We start from the raw sequence: 18704 nt of genomic DNA, 5'->3' as shown, positions 1-18704 counted from the left end.
TGGGTGAAAAACGAACAAAATTAAGGATTGGTAAAAGCAAAAAGATCATAAGCCCTCCAAAGAACAATAAAATAAAACTAAAAATAAACTAATTCCAAGCATTACCGAATATACAAATATAATGAAAATAAATGGGGCGTTCCGAGAATCGAACTCGGGACCTCTCGCACCCAAAGCGAGAATCATACCACTAGACCAAACGCCCTTTTTGATTGAGAATATTACCAATTAAATATCCAAACGCATATGTTGTCTTTTAAATTATTAACTTAGGGTTTCTTTTGGCAGTAAAGCTTCCTTCTACTATATATAACATCAGTTAGAGCTCAAGAAAGCGGCAGACGGAACCGGCGTCCTCTCTTCTGCTTCAGCATCTCCCTCCACTCGTTGCACCACAGGTCTGTTCGTTCTTGGCCTTTCAGATATCCATTTTTCTGATTTTTCATTGTTTATATCTCATATCAACTTCCATCATTACTTTTGTTGTTGATCTCCGTCATCAATCTTCGAAAATAGATTTGTTTCTTATTCATTGGATAATTTTTTTCTTTTGTAGATGGCGAACGTTCCGGGGCAGTTGGTATGGGAAATCGTTAAGAAGAACAGCTCTTTCCTCGTTAAAGAGTTTGGCAGAGGCAATGCCAGTGTTCAATTTAGCAAAGAGCCTAACAACCTCTACAGCCTCAACTCCTACAAGCATTCCGGTAAGATCCAATACTTTATCACTCTGACCAGTTAAACGTTGGAAACGATTGATATTTTCGTTATATACTTTCTTATAAAGGAGGAAGTATTTTATCTTGCTTTTGTTTTTTAATGTGTTGGGTTTGTTAAGTTTGGTTATGGAACTTTATTTGGGTGTTCTTTCAGGGTTGGCAAATCTTAAGACGGTCACCATTCAGCCTGGAGGCAAAGATTTGTCAGTACTGCTCGCGACATCAAAGACAAAGAAGCAGAACAAACCAGCAAATTCGCTCCACAAATCCGTCATGAGGAAGGAATTTCCTCGCATGGCCAAGGCTGTGACTAATCAGGTAATTAGCGTCTCCAGATTTTCTCGTTGATGCCCATCGAGATGAAATTTGTGTTTTTGAAGTCCGAACATTCTTACCTGCTGTCCATACTTCCCGTAGTTATCATTGGCCGTGTATGGTTTCAGTCATCATGTAATTATTCTGCTGAATATTCTGTGGCATTTTCCCGTTCAATCTTTTGGTACAGGATCTGAGATTCAATTTTCATCAACACCATAATGTTAACACGTTGGATGCTATGCTTTTCTTTCTCTTTTTAGGTTTAAGATTAAGAAGTAGCCAATAGTGTTTTTCTGTTCTATAGTTTTATTTGAAATTGGGTTTGATACAAATATGATACTGAATGTGCATTGTTGCGGTGACGAGAAGCTAACATGTAAGGAGGGCTGCTTTTGTAGCAGCATCTTCGATGAAATATATTTGTTACGCTTGGCTTCTGAGCACAATTTTTCATTTTCTACCATGTCATGTTAGGAGGTTACTTCTATAGTGTATTTCTGATGAAATCTTTTCCTTACTGTTGGCTTCATGTGTTTTACCCAATTCTTCTTTATGTGGCATAATATGAAACTTTTATTAATATAATACTACAGCAGAAATTTAATGGAACAACTTGGGGTGGACAAACTTTTTAATTGAACCTTTTTTTGTGATGATGAGCTGCTAACATGTTAGAAGGGGTCACTTTTGTAGTGTCGTCTTCAATGAAATCCATTTGTTACGCTTGGCTTCTGAACATTAATTCTCATCTTGGCTGTAAGCAGCTTCAATCTTCTTATGGTTTTGCTTGATTGATGTATCTCTGATTATATTCCTTAGAGCATTGTTGATGAAGTTTTCCTCATCATTCCATTGTCGTATATTGAACTTTTGTGAACGTTATACTACATTGGAATGTTATTGGACCAAGGGGGAGGACCAGCTTCAACTTTTACTCTTACTGTGATGAAGAGCTGCTAACATGTAAGAAGAGGTCACTTTTGTAGTGGCATCTTCAATGAAATCTATTTGTTACGCTTGGCTTCTGAGCATTAATTCTCCTCTTGGCCGAAAACAACTTCGATCTTTTATTTGTTTTGTTTGATTGGATCTCTGATTATGTTCCTTGACACTTGCTTGATGTAATTTGCCACACTTCCTGTAGCATAATATCAAACTTAAACTGTTACTGCGATGATGAGCTGCTAACATGTAAGAAGGTGTTGCCTTTGTAGTGGCATCTTCAGTGAAATCTTTTTGTTACGCTTGGCTTCTGAGCATTAAATTATCAAATAAATGTGGTTATAAAGAGTCTTTATTCTAGTATACTTGTGGAGATTTGTCTATTGTTTTCTTCTGATTGTTACTTAAATTAGTTTGTTGCTAAACTTTGGGGTGCACTTGATTATTTTGCAGGTAGCTGACAACTACTACCGCCCAGACTTGAAGAATGCTGCCCTTGCTAAGCTAAGCGCAGTGCACAGGAGCCTCAAGGTCGCCAAATCGGGTGTGAAGAAAGGGAACAGACAGGCTGTTAGGACCCGCGGTAGGAAGTGAAACAATCGTTCATAAGGAAATTTTCTTCTATCTGAGTTTTATTTTTTAACCCTGTTTTCTATTTTCTAAGGAGAGACATCTAGAGGGCTTTTCTTTTATTTCAAAATTTCTGTACCCTACTTGAAAATAGGGATTTTTGACGATTTTGGTTTATATTTGAGCACCTGCCCTTAAGATTTATGTTAATTTCTTGTAGTCTAAAAAAGATTGGTTAAATTATGAAATATTGATACCAAGATATACTCTTTGGCTCAGCTTTTATCTTAAATTCTGGAACTTCTCGCTAGAAATGATTTTACTTTTCCAATCTTTCTATCCATATTTGTGATAGATCACAGTATTTGTTCATCCTTGGTAGTAAAATTCCATTATTTGATGTTGTATTCACTATCACATCACTTCATACGAATATGTTAATTAATATCTCTAAATTATATGTCAATTCTACCTCATTAAAGAAATAACAATAGTCTAGTGAACTCCATTCAACTAAGTGTGCATTTTGTAAAATCAACGATTTGTTCATATTGCCGAACAGTATATATCAGTGATATGAGTTGAAGGTCGAAGGAGAGTTGCATTCAAAATGTACAAATTTAGTTATTTTAACTTTTGATTTTTTTTTTTATATTCCACATGTATACCATTATACATAAAGTCACAAACTTAGGGTTTTATTATGCAAATACCAATTGTTAACTCTTTCTTTAGGCACATGGTTAAGTTAATAGTTGGAGCCTTTTTAGATATCTTTAAGAAAATAAAAAATCAAATACATTAGACTTTTCAAGTTAATATTATCAACCTTGATGTCAATAATTCAACTTTCTATCTTAGGAAGAACTTGTAATCTAAAGTATAAGAAAGAACTTGTAATTTAAAGTAGTAATAATAATAGAAGTATTTATTGAAATGAGCCATAGTACTTAAATCTTTGTAAGAAGTTCAATTTTTATGGATAATAATATAATTGGAGCAAAAACCAAATGAACCGGATTGGGCGGCCCAATAGTTGAACCGTTTTTTGACAGCAACTTAAAACCCACGCTATGAAGTATGAACACATTTCACGGATTCCTTCGGTATATATAGAGCTCACTCCTTTCGGTTTGTGTTAACGAATTTCCCGCGCCTCGTCTTCACTTTTCCCGCTCAGTAAACCCTAATCCAATATGGGTCAGAAGCAGCAATTCTCCGCTGATCCACGCCCTGACACTAAGAAAAAACGTCGCGTTGCCTTCTCCAACATCGGTAACTTCTCCTCGATCCCTTTCTTCTTCTCCTTTTCACTCAATTTCGCTTCTTCGTTTCGTTAATTTACAGCTTCTTCTCTCCCTTTGGTAGCTCACCGGAACATTTTCCATTTTCTCTTTCTGTCTATGGGTGTCGCGCAGATACTGGTATTTCAGCCAAAGATTGCATCAAAATCTATCTAGGTATAATTATTTCGCTTTCCTAGCACTTTGATTCGAAGACTATTAATTCGAATTTATTCGGCTGTTTCATTTCTCAACTTCTTGTATGTTTTTGGAATCCATGTGGTCGGTTGATTGAGTTCTCAGAGACGTATAAGGGAAGGGCATATGTGTGTTTTTGTGGAATTTGTACCGGGTTGGGTTCTAATTTGAAAATTATTACTGCATTTTTTGGTTAGCGACGAAATATGTGCTCTTCCTTAGTTCCAGGTCCTTCACCCGAAAAATTACTTCACGCATGAAGTGTTGGTGTTGCTAAGTCTTCTTTTAGTGCTTATGGTTGCTAGAAAATGATTATTTCAACCGATCAACTAGTTGGTTTGTATATTCTTTATTTCTATGTGTATGTGTTGTTGCAGTTTGTACAAAAGAGGAAGTGGGAAGTACAGACAGTCTTTGTATTGACCCTGTTGACTTGAACAGCTTCTTTGACGATGAGGATGGAAAGATATATGGTTACCAAGGTTTGAAGGTAAAACACTTGGATCTGTAGTTTAGAATGCATCTTTTAGCTCGTAGTATGTATGTGGAATTATATATATCCCGGATTGAGATTGGCTCTGGCCGTATAATTAAGTTCGTTTATTGCAGATAACTGTATGGTTCAGCATTGTCTCATTTCATGCCTATGCAGATATTGTTTTTGACAGTACGTCTGATGTAAGTGCTAATACGTTTGCTACTCTTTTTATTGTCCTAATTTGATAAGGTTAATCTGTCTCACGCACACTGTTTGTTCTTATTCTTGTTTTTGTTTTTTCCCCTTCCCCCTTGAACGAGGAGTTCTCCTGTTCTGTTTTTGGACGTCTGTGAGTAATTTTTTCTTGTTGCTTGTAATAGGGCGGGAAGGGTATTACAGATTTGAAGTCTGCACTTCAGGTGAACGTCTTGAAGTACAGAACTCGTAGTCCAGTTGTTTATTGGTGCTTGAGGATTTATAATTAGACTGCTTTTTTAACAGAATATATTTGCTGAGACTCTTGTGGACAACAAAGATGACTTCCTTCAAACTTTTTCGAAGGATGTCAATTTTATTGGGTAATTATCAATCTTTGTTACTACTTTTCTTTTATGGGGATCTCTTCCCTTTTAAAAACCCGAACTCTTTATGCTGCTGTCATCCTTTTGTCATTTGTTCATTTATTATCAGATGATGTATTGTTCCCTTTTGTAAATAATATTGCAGATCCCTTGTCGCAGATGGAGAAGTATTGCATCCCAAAGCTTCCTCCAATGGAAAATCTAATGATTCTAATTTTCATTTACAAGCAGCTAATTCTGATTTGGAGGTGCTTTCCTTGTTTGAGTTACTCTGCTTTGGTGATTTTTTTTCTCCAATGTTATTGTGGAAGTTGTCCGGCCTATTTTTATGCTGCAATTGGTATTGTTTTTTTTTTTTTTTTCATTCTCAGATTCTTAATTCTTTCTGTAATTTTCCGATCATTTTTCTTCCCAGGTTCACAGTGGTATATTAAATCAGATCTATTTTCAAGATAAATTAAACACCCTCAACGTTCATGTGCATTTGTGACACATCCAATATGGTTGTACTAATCATCCAGTGACCTATACCCATGCATTTTTTTTTGCTTGTCCGATATTCCTTTAGAACTCAAGACACACTGGTACAACCGATAGAACAGATCCTGTTCAAGTACACGTACAACCTGTAGTCTGACTTTCCTTCAAAATTCAATATCATTTTGCATCCAAATGATTGGCAAATTTCTTGTTTCTTTCGTTCTTCTTGTTCATTTCCACTCATGCTGCTAATCCCACTCTTCTTTTCCCTAAGTTCCGTGCATGTTTCTTTTCTGGGAAGGAAATTTCAAAGAACATTTTAGAATTCTGTAATTGCAAATTTACTGTTTCTTGGGAAGAATATGTCACAGACCGAGTTAGAATTCTGCAAATTTACTGTTTTTTCTCCCCTCTATTATGCTAGCTAATGGTTTTTATACTCCTGGCTATGGAACATGGTTCTTCAGAGCAGTTTATAGTATCTCTCTTCCTTTGTCCCTCACTTGTAGCTAATTAATTGATCAAGAGAAACAATGATATTAGAAAAAAGAAACATCTGCACTTTTGTCGGGTAAAACAATCTTTTTTTTGACATGGTCTGTGATTACCTTCTGATTCAGGTCATTCGATTGCCTATGGACAATATGGCTGGAAGAAACCTTTATAGTCACTTGGTACCTCTTGCTCTACTTCTTATTGATGGTATGGTATTTCTTCTCTTGTTTGATGTCTTATTTAATTTTGTCATTGGAAATTTCAGTTACTGATGAAGTAGCCTAAACTGTTCTTTTTTTCCCTATAATTTATTCAGGCAGCAGCCCTATCGATGTTACTGATCCAAGATGGGAGTTGTATGTCCTCACTCAGAAGAACAATGATCAACTGGGGCAAACTTATCCCACATTACTTGGATTTGCTGCCCTTTATCGTTTCTACCACTATCCCGATAGTTCTCGCTTGCGTCTTAGTCAGGTTAAGTATATTGTAATTTCATCTGTTACTTCCCGGAGTTGAGTCTAGTGGTGGACTTTTGGTGTTTGTGCCTCTTTATTCATTTTCATTGTCCTAGCATAGTATTTACTGACATCTTGCATTTGATCAGATACTTGTACTTCCGCCTTACCAGCGTAAGGGTTTTGGGCGCTTCCTTTTAGAGGTGCTGAATAATGTTGCAATATCAGAAAATGTTTATGACTTTACCATTGAAGAGCCTTTAAGTCAGCTACTGCAGTTGCGGACTTGCATCGATGTTAAACGTCTGCGGGGATTTGGCCCCATCCAAGAAGCTGTAGAATCCGCCGTGTCTCAATTTAAATTAGGAAGACTATCAAAGAAGGTCTCGTTCCCTCCGCTTTTACCCCCATCTGAGGCTATCGAAGCTGTTCGGAAAAGTTTGAAAATCACAAAGGAACAGTTCTTACACTGTTGGGAGATACTTGTCTTTTTAGGTATCGAACCTGACAAGCACATGGAGGATTTTATTCTTGCAGTTTCAAGTAGAATGCGGGATGATCTGATAGGCGAAAGCTCAGATGCCGAAGGAAAGCAAGTGGTTGATGTTCCTACTGATTATGATCAAGAGATGTCATTTGTGATGTTCAGATCAACGAATAATGCAACCGGGGTTGAGACAGATGAATCACGAGCAAATCAAGAGGAACAGCTGAAAAAGTTAGTAGATGATAGATTGAGTGAGATCAAATTGATTGCACAGAAGGTATCTGCAGATTAAGTCCCAAGCATTCTGAGGCTTCTTCGAGCCAACTTTTTTCACGAAAATCTGTTCTTAATTTAAGGAGTGGCAAGCTTACTTGTAATTGGTCCCTGGAAATGAACAGATTACCATGATTTTTCTTGAATCTAGGGAAGTCTGTTATAACTCTCTGAGTTCGACTACCTTAAATCCTGCTGACTTAAAAAGTATCACAATTCCTTGTACCATATAAGTGAGTGTATTCGCCCACCCCTGAGAGAAGTAGTCTGTATTAGGATATATATGTTTTTTCTTCTTGTTGGGTATTTGCTTCAACTGGATTTTTCTTAATAGATACACCCATTTTGCCCCAATATTATTTCTCGAGTAACTTTTACTTGTTTTTATGCAAGCTTTTGAAATGAGTCTCAGTTCTTTTCTATTTATAATGTTGTACGCATAATGGTTTTTTTTTTTTTTTTTTCTCCCAATAACATTTCATCTGCTGATACCTGCTTGTGCAACCACATTCATTTATTGTTTGTCTTCTTGGTCCAACGCTCAATTTCATTCAAATTGAAATATCATAACTTTAGTGCTTGAGCAAGGTAGATGGCTTTAATCTCTTTCAATATATTGTTAGGCATTAATCTTACAAAATTTGAGATTTTAAATAGTACAATTTACCTTAGTTACAAGTCTAAGTCAAATATTATTGATCGGAACACTACACGTGATTATGTTAGAAGAATAAAGTATTTGTTTTAAATGATAAGAAAATATAAAGTATTTATAAATATAGTAAAATATTAATGTGGTATATCAATATTCGGATTTATATTTTTGTTCCATTTTGGTTATATTTGAAAAGAAAGTGAAATTATTATATATACCTTGCTTTGGCAGATTTATGATAAAAGAGGAATAAATGTTTCCCCACTCCATCCATTTCCCAAATGATCTATATATTGTTTCCTGCTATTAAAGAAATACCGAGAAAAGTGGAGGGTAAATTGTGGATCATAATTCAACAACCAACAAGTACCCGAATGAAATCATATTTGACAAATCAACAACAAACATAGCATCCCCCATTTCTGGGCATTTTCCATAGCGGGTTTTCTAATTTGAGAGTCCTCTCCAATTTCAGTAACCTAAACCTTTCCTTCTTCAATTGGACACTTCCATAAACCCCATTCCCCATTTTCTCCTTCTCCATTGCTGTTCATGGATTTGCTTCCCGCCGAGACTTCACAAGCAATCAAACATCGTTTCAGGTCTCTCAAATTGGTGACTATCGATTTGAACGCCACCCTTTCCGAGCATCCCTATGGTGTTCACTATGGCCAGCTCGATAATGGTTTGTCTTATTATGTTCGTTGCAATTCCAAGCCCAGAATGAGAGCGGCTCTTGCGCTTGCTGTCAAGGCCGGGTAATTCTTTCCTTCTCTATCTATCTAACTCTTCACACCGGATCCCCTCTATGTTATTTAGGTAATTTGAATTTCATTTAGGGATTACGGAATTCGAGTTACCATTGAAGTTATAAAATGAAATGTTGATTGAGCGTTGTGTGTTCTCTCCCCTCCTGAGTTCCTTTTCTTGAGAAATGAACGTACATGTTAGGAATATCGATTGCATTTAGTAGTTCTGATCAAACTATTGGGAGACTCCTTTAAACCCATTTATCTTTTACTAGAAATTTAATTCGTAATTTTTCTTGTTTCTTTTCTTTTGAGAAAATTTCGTTGATTATTATATATTCGAAGGGCAATTGACTATAATCGTCAGGGAATTGGCTATAATCGTCAGGGAACTCAAGTAAATATTAAAATGATTAGAGTGAGAAAGAATTAACTGGAGCCCAAAAAAAGGCCGCCCCAGTTACCTTCTTTAAGAGAGTGTAAAATGTTTCGGACCCCTTTGAAGAAAAGGGTACATGCTGCAATCTTTGGTCATACAAAAAGCTGGAAGGATGGAGCTCTTTAACTATTAGGCCAAATGAAACAATAGGTGAACGCCTCTAGATGTGCCCGCCAAAGCCATTTATTACTGGCACTCAAGGTATATGTGCCAAACCGATTTCTCTTCAGCAAACAACAAAGTGATAATGGTATGCTCCGCAATGGCCAAAAGGTGGGACATAATGGTAGCTTGGTTGCTGGCTAAAATCCCAGATGAATAAGAGACTTAAAAAGGGTCTAAAGTTTGAACTAGACTTGTACTAATGACATGAACTTGTACTCCTGTGCTTCAAGTACAAAAGGAAATAAACTTTGTTTGATTCAATTACCACTTGTACGTTTTCATATCCGTACATTCTCTTAGAACTTCTTTATTTAGATTTTAACAATTCTCTTGTCAACTATCATTCCACATAGTTAATAGGATTTTTCTTCTTCTCATTTAAACTAAAAGATATAAATTAGTCACAGACATAGTAGTGAAACAAGCTGAATTATCAGGCTTCTGACAGATCAGTTCTGGAAGAGGAGGATGAGCGTGGAGTTGCTCATATAGTTGAGCACCTTGCTTTCAGTGCCACAAAGAAATATACAAATCATGATATTGTCAAGTTTCTTGAAAGTATAGGAGCGGAATTTGGAGCTTGTCAAAATGCAGCCACATCTGCTGATGATACAGTATATGAGTTATTTGTACCAGTTGATAAGCCAGGACTATTATCTCAAGCCATATCAATACTTGCTGAATTCAGTTCTGAGGTGCCTTGATTGACTATCCCCTTAAGATTTTTTTTCTCCCTTTGAAATTTCTCTTTTCTGACAACCAACTTTTGTAAAGATTCGAGTTTCTCAAGATGATTTGGAAAAAGAAAGAGGGGCTGTTATGGAAGAATACAGAGGGAACCGCAATGCTACAGGAAGAATGCAGGATGCACATTGGGCTCTGATGATGGAAGGTTCAAAGGTACTGCTTCATCTTCTTCTTCTCCTTCTTCTTGCATCTTCTTCTTTTTGTTGTTGTTTTTGGGGCCAATAGGCAGTGTTCCTTGATTTGCCATTGATCCATTCATTTTTCTTTTATCTTTTTTTTTTCTTTCCTTTTTTGGTTTAGGAGGACTATAAGAATAGTATTTTCATCTTTTGCTGCTAACTTTGGTGTTATGTGTTTTATGTTGTCTCTAATGAAGTACTTGTGTGATGGCAGTATGCTGATCGCTTACCAATTGGCTTGGAAAAAGTAATTAAAACTGTGTCTGCTGAGACTGTGAAGAAATTTTACAGGAAGTGGTATGATCTGCATAATATGGCAGTGATCGCAGTTGGAGACTTTTCTGATACTGAGGTGTGTTTCTTTTGTCATTGTATAAGTTTCTATATTGAAATCACAAGAGAATGTTTCCATTTGAAAATATCTAATGGTAACTCGACATCTTTAGAGTGTTGTTGAGCTGATAAAAGAGCATTTTGGGCATATACCATCTGCATGTGAACCTCCCCATGTACCAACGTTTCCTATTCCATCACGTGATCAGCCATGTTTTTCCTGTTTTGTCGAATCTGAAGCAGCTGGGGTTAGTTCACCATTAAGCCATGATTTCATTCCTGCAGAATTATGAGCTCAATAATTTGTCATCTGAAATGATTTATTAATTTTTTTTTCCTTGGTCATTTAATAGTCAGCTGTCATGATTAGCTACAAAATGCCAGCAGACGAGCTGAAGACAGTGAGAGACTACAGAAATTTACTTGTAGAATCCATGTTCCTTCAGGCACTAAATCAAAGATTTTTCAAAATATCTCGTGGCAAGGATCCTCCATTTTTTTCATGCTCAGCTGCAGCAGATCCTGTTGTTCTTCCACTGAAAGCTTTTATAATGAGCTCATCCTGTAAGGAAAAAGGAACTGTGAAGGCACTGGAATCTATGCTGACTGAGGTGAGACTGGTGCTCTGACTTAAACTTCAACATCTTCCACTTTCGGTATTATACTTTTCATATGATAATATATACTTTCAATGACCCATGTGGCCACGTCCCATTATGCTTCAGGTTGCAAGAGTACGATTGCATGGGTTTTCAGAACGTGAGATATCTATAGTTCGAGCTCTACTGATGTCAGAGATTGAATCTGCCTATTTGGAACGTGATCAGATGCAATCAACAAATTTGCGAGATGAATATTTGCAGGTTCCTTCATGATGAGATTTGGTGTATGTTTATACATATATCATTACTCCGTTTGATGGAATTATCTTGTTTCTTTGAGCAGCATTTTCTACGAAATGAACCTGTAGTTGGGATTGAGTATGAGGCCCAGCTTCAAAAAACTCTTCTACCTCGTTAGTGTTCTTTTTTCCTTTGTAAAATCTAATGATGTTTTATTTTCTGTGATGTATTATATACTACAAACTTCAATTTTCTCTTGCATATTACTTTTGCTCACAGATATATCAGCGACAGAAGTATCCAAGTATTCAGCCAAGTTAACATCATTGTGCAGCTGTGTCATCAAGATAATAGAGCCTCGTGCTTCCGCAACCATTGATGATTTAAAAAATGTTGTCATGAATATCACCTGTCTTGAGAAAGAGAGAAGCATTCCTCCTTGGGATGAAGAAAACATCCCCGAGGAAATTGTCAGTACCATGCCAAATCCAGGGTAATTTTAAATTTCTATAACTCCTCTGCATTGTGTATGTTGAAACGCTAAAATCTGAAGAGCCTTGGTTCCCGCATCCTTACTGTTTTGTCATCTGATATTGAGCTTGTTTCAGAAATTTTTTTCATATCTATTATATATCTTTTATGAACCTCAATAGAACTATGTTTGAATAACTATTGTTTAAAGTTCCCTTTTTTCTTTCCATGACAGCTAATGAAATGGGTAATCTTTCCAAGTCCATTAATAATGATTTCAAGTTATTCAATAACATTAGATTTGTTTGATATTCAATGGTAGTTCATAAAAAAAAAGTTTTAGGCAGAGACTAATACAAATTGAGTGAAATGAGAGAACACAAGGAGTATCACACTCGATTAAAAAACATATGAAAAATATTGCATTTTCTTCGGTTTGTTTAATTTCTTGTGCCAAACTCCCCCTTCACTTGGTGAAGTTTTGAGTTCAGATGTTCCTTAGGAGCCATTATTTTTATAATGGTGTGGTAACTACACTGTTGTAATATTGTTTCAGGAATATTGTGCAGCAGAAAGAATATCCAAATATTGGGGCTACTGAAATATTTCTATCCAATGGCATGCGAGTGTGCTACAAGTGTACAGACTTTCTTGATGATCAGGTGACTTGTTTATTTGATATTGTAATTTCTGCTGCTAGTTTTATTAGCTGTCAACCAATCAATCTTAATTTAATATTTGCTGATGACATTACATCCAACTTTGACACGAAAAATTCTCTTCCTAACACCGAGGTGTAAAAAGATCGAGGAGTAATTTGCTTGCCCTATTTAGTTCAGAACATATATCATCTTAGAAGGTTATACTATACTTGAAGAGATTGTGAAACATGAAAATCGGGAGTCTGTTTTTACTTTGGTTCTTTCATAAATCTGTTAAAATTACTTGTCATATGCAATGGTCAATTAGATATGAATAGGTCATCTTATATTGCCCCTCCTCAGTCTACGTCTTTAACTTAAAATTTTATCTTAACAGGTAATATTTACAGGGTTCTCTTATGGGGCCTTATCTGAACTTCCAGAGAGAGAGTATAGTTCTTGCTCCATGGGTTCAACCATTGCTGGAGAAATTGGAGTGTTTGGTTATCGACCTTCTGTACTGATGGATATACTGGCCGGTAAGAGAGCAGAAGTTGGTACAAAGCTTGGAGCCTACATGAGAACCTTTTCCGGTGATTGTTCACCATCGGATCTGGAAACTGCCCTGCAGGTTTGTTTCCTGTTTTCACCAAATTAAGTAACTCCAGTTCTCCAATCTCCATTACGTGTTATATAGCCTTTGAACGAGAAAACACAATAAAATATTTGTTCCAAAACAACATGGTATGATTATGCATTATCCCCTTGGATCTCCTCTATTAATGATTTGATGGCCCAACTTACTATGCTTTCTTTTAACCTGATTTTCCAAGAAAAGCATTTGTGACCTAAGCTGACGTTGTGCTTCCTGCTTCTGCATGGACATATCTCCAAGTCTTTTTCTTGATTTCAGTTCTAGGCCATCTTTTTCTTGTTCCACTCTCACTGTTCTTTATTTTTATGTTTATTGTTTGTCATGCATATGGCATACAGCTAATTGCAGTTTATGAGGTAGTCCCACTACCAATACCCTATACTAGTGTCTAATGATTGTGATAATAATAAGTAAAAATAAAAAAATAAAAAAATAAAATAAAATAAGACTGCCTTAACGTGAACAAATAATCTTTTGTGAAGGATTCAGTCAATGTTCAAGCAGCATACATAGATCTAATTTAATATTAATGTACTTTCAGACACATTGATTATAAAGGTTTTTCCCACTAGACCATTTCCTTACATTTTGTTTTACCAGTATTGACCACATTCTGTTTCTCTACAGCTTGTTTATCAATTATTCACGACAAATGTGACACCAGGGGAGGAGGATGTCAAAATTGTAATGCAAATGGCAGAAGAAGCCGTTCGTGCTCAGGAGAGGGATCCTTACACTGCATTTGCAAACCGTGTGAAGGAGCTTAATTATGGAAACTCCTACTTTTTTAGGGTATGCTAGTTATCATGCTTCTAAATGCTTTATTACTATTACTACTACTACTTTTCTATAATCTGAATTTTTCATTTCTTATTCTCAAGCCTATTAGGTTACGTGACCTTAAGAAAGTTGATCCACAAAGGGCCTGCGAATATTTCAACAAGTGTTTCAGAGATCCTTCCAATTTTACTGTTGTAGTTGTTGGGAATATTAATCCTTCAATAGCACTTCCTTTAATACAGCAGTATTTGGTAAGTGTAACTTTATATTCTGTCTGCTTATGCACAGCAAAGCTACCTTGGTCGTTAATGATAATTAAGGTTTTGATTTACTTGAGCAGGGTGGAATACCGAAACCTCCTGAACCTATTATGAACTTCAATCGCGATGACCTAAAAGGCTTGCCGTTCAAGTTTCCTACAAGAATAGTTCGGTATAGTGCACTAGACCTTGTATTCAACTGAATGATTATAGAAAAAGCATGTGTACCTAATGTGTGATATTATTCATCAGGGGAGGGAGCATGGTGAAAACAAAACTAAAAGAATTATGTCTCATTCTTTGTTTTTCATCCGTTGGCATTCTTTTCTTTCTTTCTTTCCTTCCTTCCTTCCTTCTCTGTTTACCCCCATATATTGTTAGTTAATGTGTCGAGAATGAATTTGCATATTCTTTTCCGGTTCATACATTTATTACATTCGATTGGCACTTCCCTTTCTTAAGCACGTTTAATGTTCTTGCACTTTAGAGAAGTGGTATATAGCCCGATGGTTGAAGCCCAATGTTCAGTTCAGCTATGCTTTCCAGTGGAGCTTACAAATGGAACCATGGTATTTCTTTCTCTTTAATTGTCAATTGGAAGGGTAGACTGTAAATTAAGTGTCCTCTTTATAACTTTTTCTCCATGATTCAGAATATGTTTAATCAGAAAAAAATTGCAGGTTGAGGAAATTCATTACGTAGGGTTTTTGAGCAAATTGCTTGAGACTAGAATGATGCAAGTTCTGCGTTTCAAGCATGGGCAGGTGTGTGTATTTTGGAAGTTTTCTGAGTATTTGTTTTCTGTTAATCGTTTGCTCATGGGTGCTTCTCTGTTCCAGATCTATTCTGCTGGGGTTTCAGTATTTCTTGGAGGTAACAAACCTTCAAGAAGTGGTCCTGTTCGTGGTGATATTAGCATAAACTTTTCTTGTGACCCTGAAATCTCATCGAAGCTGGTTTGTACATTATCACAATCAACCTTTTACTTTATTTCTATTAGCATTTTCAGCTGACGCATTTTTGTGATCCTGAAATTTTAATAGGTTGATCTTGCATTAAATGAAATATTACGTCTTCAAGAAGAAGGGCCAACGGATCAAGATGTTTCATCTATCCTAGAGATTGAGCAGAGGGCTCATGAAAATGGACTGCAGGTTTTTTTTTATAAACATACTTTTATTTCATTAAGAGTATCCTGCAAATAGTTTCACTTCAGGATATGTTTAACACCTCTCCTCATCACTTGTTTTCCTCACATACACACATACAATGTTCCAACCAGCAAATTTTTAGCAACATCTCTTTTAGATTTCTTAGTATTTATTTATTATTTTGGTTAATGATTTATGGGGAGGGAAGCCTAGGTGCCACTGGCACACGTGGCATTCTCCAGTTGGAAAAAAACTTCGTCTTCAAATAAAAAAATAGGTCTACTAGCTCATGCTTCAATGTGTTGTTTATGTTTACCTTACCAAGACTGCAGTCAGAAGGCTTGTGATCCGTCATGTTGTCGACATCCATAAAGAATATGAGCTGGTTTTATGTACGACCATTTTACTGATTTCGGGTTTTCATTTCCAGGAGAATTATTACTGGCTGGACAGGATTTTACGCAGCTACCAGTCAAGGATATACTCTGGTGATGTTGGATCATCTTTTGAGGTTAGTGTCATTTAATGAGTTTTTCTCTCCACTTTTTTCTTCATCAATGCATCAAGTTGTTTAAAATATCTAAGAAACGTGGCTTTCTCCACTTGTTATTTATTTATTTATCAGTTAAGTTCTCAATGAAGCATTTGAGTTTTCTTGTAAAGTTATTTAAAATATCTATGAAATGTGGCCATCAAATGTAAATATTTTATCTATCTTAAGAATTAAGAAAACATGGTTAGTTTCACTTTCGCCGGGTAATGCTTTGGAATGTTAACTGTATAGGTAAATATGAACTTTGATTTTCTCCGAAGAGAGATAAACTGGTATCAATTTTCCCATCATTTTTTGTAAATCGTTCTCACTTTAAAGCAGATTCAGGATGAGGGACGTTTGAATGTCCGAAATTCATTGACACCATTGACAGCACAGTTGGCACTACAGAGGATACTTCCATTTCCTTGCACAAAACAGTACACTGCAGTAATTCTATTGCCAGCATCATATCGGTTCAGGAAACTGAAATCATTCTTCCGACTTGGTCTATCAAGTCCTGGAAGAGACACAAAGGTTAGTTTCATTCCAGTCATAATGCCATACAATTCTTATTGCGGCAGAAAACGCAGTGTTTGAAGAGTTTTAGGCCATGTATCCATTTTGTTTTTTAAAAAATGTTCTTGTCTTTTCACCATTCTTTTACAATGGATTTTCATTCAAATTCTAAAAACAAAAACAAGTTTTCAAAATTTGGCTTAAAATATAAGTGGTCATAGAATTTATAAATTCCATTTTCAAAATCGAATGGTTGTCAAACAAGCCTTAATCGTTGAACTTTTCTATTTTGATTTGATATATGTACATAATTGTATTGCCCTTGTACATCCCCTTTCGTATATCTAAATCAAAGTTTGGCTTAAAAAAGACCTTGATCTTGTAGGCAATTATTAGAGTTTTGTACCCTTCCTTGCAATCACTTCTTTTCTTTTTCTTTTCCTTTTAAATCTTTGTGAAATTCCAACCTTAGCAGATACGTTTCACAATTTTTGTTCTACTACTTTCAAAGAATTACACATACGCGCTCTTTTCTTTGGCTGAGCAGATTTTAGTCGGCCTAGCCAGTGTAGCAGTTTTGACTTTCAGCTTATGGAGATATTGGAGTACTAACAAATCCTAGGTTAATTCAATGCGCTTTGGGTTTTATCAAGTTACATTCTTCCCGTACATATTGTGATGAATTGTTGAGAATGAGGGACATCAACGGAGCTAAAATTGTACAAATGGAGGTTCCAGGTATCTTCCGCTAGAAGTATAATTTACGGCATCACCATTCACCGCTGACTTAGAAGACAAAAGAGTTGATATATTCAATAACTCTGTGGAAGAAATTATTATAATAGATTGGAGAGGCAATGGCCAGACTCACAATTACCTGCAACATTTGGAGATTCTTTCAAGTGGGGGTCTTCGTTTGCTTCTTGTTTAACCCATTCATTTCTTCAACTGGAGATTCTGTTCTTTCTTTAAATTTGTTATAGATTTGGACACAGTTTGTTTTCTTCCTCTTCATGGTAATTGTAGCCGGATGTATTGAACCTGAACAGGGGCTTTGAAAGTTCTCTCATCTTTGTATTTCTACTTCTCTAGACTTCTCATTTTACTGCTTGGTCAGAGACAAGCAAAAGCAGTTAGGGGGCTTTCCATGCAGACGTGCTTTCTATCATTTTTAGCTAGTTGAACTATGTTTAGATTGACAATCATTTGATTGTTGATTTTGCTACATTTTTTTTCTTGATAAGTGAAAACAATAGTAAAAATGAGTATTTTCTTTAGAAAGGAAGTTGACTTGCGGTTGGTAGATGAAAGACAGTAAAAATGAGTATTTTTTTTTTGAGTTAATTGGTAATTTAACACAATATCAGAGTATGTGATATTTTGTTATTCTCTCTTATTAATAATGATTTTTACCGGTTGAGTTTTAACTTAAAAACTTAAGCTAGTAGGTGAAAGTAAATATAATATATAATACTAACAAACTTCTATCAATTTATTCTTCTTGAACTTTTCAAATATTTAACCCTACATGGAAACCATTTAGGTACAAATTAATTTCATAAACTTACTTTTTTTAAGAAGTTAAACTTTCACTTTTAAAATTTTCTACCGACTAATAATTAGTGACATAAAAATGTACCTATTCAACTACGGATTTTCTATATTTCTCCTTTTTCTATATTTCTCCTTTAACTCAAGTTGATTTCCAAAAATATTGCACTTTTGTTTTGAAAACAAAACATGGAAGTGGATGTTATAATCACTTGGTCAAATTTACTTTAACCTGTCCATTTTTTTTCCGTTTTTTAACCTAGTGTTTAACATTTTCAGATAGTGGTATCATAATGTATATTCTTCTATTTGAGTTCAACACGTGGAGAGTAGAAACTCGAGATTATCCTAACAATAAATAGTTAAAAAAGAGAAGTGTTAGCTATACACTTCACTACCTACTATAATTACCAAAATTAAAAAGAGTTCAAATACAGTCAAACGAACTAAAATATTTACAAAATACATCAAACTTTCAAATTCTATCAACGATAGGTATTGATAAATTTCTGTCAGTAGTACATTCAATAGATATTGATACATTTTTATCGGTGTATATCGTCGATAAAATTTGATTTTTATTTTTTTTTTTTTTTTTTTGAGCGTTTTTGCCATTTCGTTAATTACCAAAATTAAAAATATGCTTAAATGGGCCCATTTTGATCCATTCCCTTGACCCATTATCACATTCATCGGCCCATCTCTAGGCCCAAACTGGACAAATTCTTACCTGGGCTTTTGTCAAACGAACTCTAG

General features: G+C 35.5%; 3 protein-coding genes and 5 non-coding genes across 11 annotated transcripts; 7 read left to right on the top strand and 1 right to left on the bottom strand.

The window, feature by feature from the left end:
- Positions 1-133: 133 nt before the first annotated feature.
- On the bottom strand, positions 134-205 carry TRNAP-UGG (transfer RNA proline (anticodon UGG)). Its single transcript has one exon. It is a non-coding gene; the product is annotated as a tRNA-Pro (tRNA).
- A 70-nt stretch (positions 206-275) lies between these two features.
- On the top strand, positions 276-2838 carry LOC103498417 (60S ribosomal protein L28-1-like). The gene is made up of 4 exons (XM_008461011.2): positions 276-398; positions 557-704; positions 871-1034; positions 2430-2838. The coding sequence occupies exons 2-4, from the start codon at positions 557-559 to the stop codon at positions 2568-2570; spliced, it is 453 nt and encodes a 150-aa protein (XP_008459233.1). The 5' UTR covers positions 276-398; the 3' UTR covers positions 2571-2838.
- LOC127149638 (small nucleolar RNA R24) lies at positions 1387-1479 on the top strand. The gene has a single exon (XR_007821341.1). It is a non-coding gene; the product is annotated as a small nucleolar RNA R24 (small nucleolar RNA).
- On the top strand, positions 1681-1774 carry LOC127149642 (small nucleolar RNA R24). The gene has a single exon (XR_007821344.1). It is a non-coding gene; the product is annotated as a small nucleolar RNA R24 (small nucleolar RNA).
- On the top strand, positions 1971-2067 carry LOC127149641 (small nucleolar RNA R24). Its single transcript, XR_007821343.1, has one exon. It is a non-coding gene; the product is annotated as a small nucleolar RNA R24 (small nucleolar RNA).
- LOC127149639 (small nucleolar RNA R24) lies at positions 2202-2295 on the top strand. Its single transcript, XR_007821342.1, has one exon. It is a non-coding gene; the product is annotated as a small nucleolar RNA R24 (small nucleolar RNA).
- Positions 2839-3664: 826 nt separating the features above from the next.
- LOC103498408 (histone acetyltransferase type B catalytic subunit) lies at positions 3665-7633 on the top strand. The gene is made up of 10 exons (XM_008460998.3): positions 3665-3821; positions 3965-4006; positions 4405-4517; positions 4637-4705; positions 4886-4924; positions 5007-5083; positions 5232-5334; positions 6187-6268; positions 6378-6538; positions 6669-7633. The coding sequence occupies exons 1-10, from the start codon at positions 3743-3745 to the stop codon at positions 7296-7298; spliced, it is 1395 nt and encodes a 464-aa protein (XP_008459220.1). The 5' UTR covers positions 3665-3742; the 3' UTR covers positions 7299-7633.
- A 562-nt stretch (positions 7634-8195) lies between these two features.
- Positions 8196-17678, top strand: LOC103498391 (zinc protease PQQL-like). 4 transcript variants are annotated; one of them, XM_008460979.3, is made up of 21 exons: positions 8196-8692; positions 9736-9982; positions 10062-10187; positions 10428-10565; positions 10660-10794; positions 10900-11157; positions 11272-11409; positions 11492-11561; positions 11668-11881; positions 12416-12521; positions 12898-13131; positions 13783-13947; positions 14037-14186; positions 14276-14367; positions 14683-14764; positions 14876-14959; positions 15035-15151; positions 15239-15349; positions 15777-15857; positions 16221-16415; positions 16945-17678. In XM_008460979.3, exons 1-21 carry the CDS (start codon positions 8487-8489, stop codon positions 17017-17019), a joined length of 3024 nt encoding a protein of 1007 aa, XP_008459201.1. In that variant the 5' UTR covers positions 8196-8486; the 3' UTR covers positions 17020-17678. The 4 variants fall into 4 exon arrangements, with proteins under 4 accessions (XP_008459201.1, XP_008459210.1, XP_050940867.1 ...); XM_008460988.2 differs by having other exon boundaries at positions 8544-8692; positions 9852-9982; XM_051084910.1 differs by having other exon boundaries at positions 8544-8692; positions 9741-9982.
- The last annotated feature ends 1026 nt before the right edge of the window (positions 17679-18704 follow it).

Source organism: Cucumis melo, chromosome 5, assembly GCF_025177605.1.
Source record: "Cucumis melo cultivar AY chromosome 5, USDA_Cmelo_AY_1.0, whole genome shotgun sequence".
Lineage (NCBI taxonomy): Eukaryota > Viridiplantae > Streptophyta > Magnoliopsida > Cucurbitales > Cucurbitaceae > Cucumis > Cucumis melo.
Note: the sequence above shows the minus strand (reverse complement) of the source record. Positions and strands in the feature narration are given on the sequence as shown.

What these genes read in the sequence shown, in the direction of transcription:
- LOC103498417 (XM_008461011.2), top strand. Translation starts at nt 557, where the DNA reads ATGGCGAACGTTCCGGGGCAGTTGGTATGGGAAATCGTTAAGAAGAAC. An exon ending in CAACTCCTACAAGCATTCCG is followed by an intron (nt 705 to 870) that starts GTAAGATCCAAT and finishes GTGTTCTTTCAG; the next exon opens with GGTTGGCAAATCTTAAGACG. An exon ending in CCAAGGCTGTGACTAATCAG is followed by an intron (nt 1,035 to 2,429) that starts GTAATTAGCGTC and finishes ATTATTTTGCAG; the next exon opens with GTAGCTGACAACTACTACCG.
- LOC103498408 (XM_008460998.3), top strand. Translation starts at nt 3,743, where the DNA reads ATGGGTCAGAAGCAGCAATTCTCCGCTGATCCACGCCCTGACACTAAG. An exon ending in ATGGTTACCAAGGTTTGAAG is followed by an intron (nt 4,518 to 4,636) that starts GTAAAACACTTG and finishes CGTTTATTGCAG; the next exon opens with ATAACTGTATGGTTCAGCAT. An exon ending in CTCGCTTGCGTCTTAGTCAG is followed by an intron (nt 6,539 to 6,668) that starts GTTAAGTATATT and finishes GCATTTGATCAG; the next exon opens with ATACTTGTACTTCCGCCTTA.
- LOC103498391 (XM_008460979.3), top strand. Translation starts at nt 8,487, where the DNA reads ATGGATTTGCTTCCCGCCGAGACTTCACAAGCAATCAAACATCGTTTC. An exon ending in GAAACTCCTACTTTTTTAGG is followed by an intron (nt 13,948 to 14,036) that starts GTATGCTAGTTA and finishes CTTATTCTCAAG; the next exon opens with CCTATTAGGTTACGTGACCT. An exon ending in CTCATGAAAATGGACTGCAG is followed by an intron (nt 15,350 to 15,776) that starts GTTTTTTTTTAT and finishes TTTCATTTCCAG; the next exon opens with GAGAATTATTACTGGCTGGA.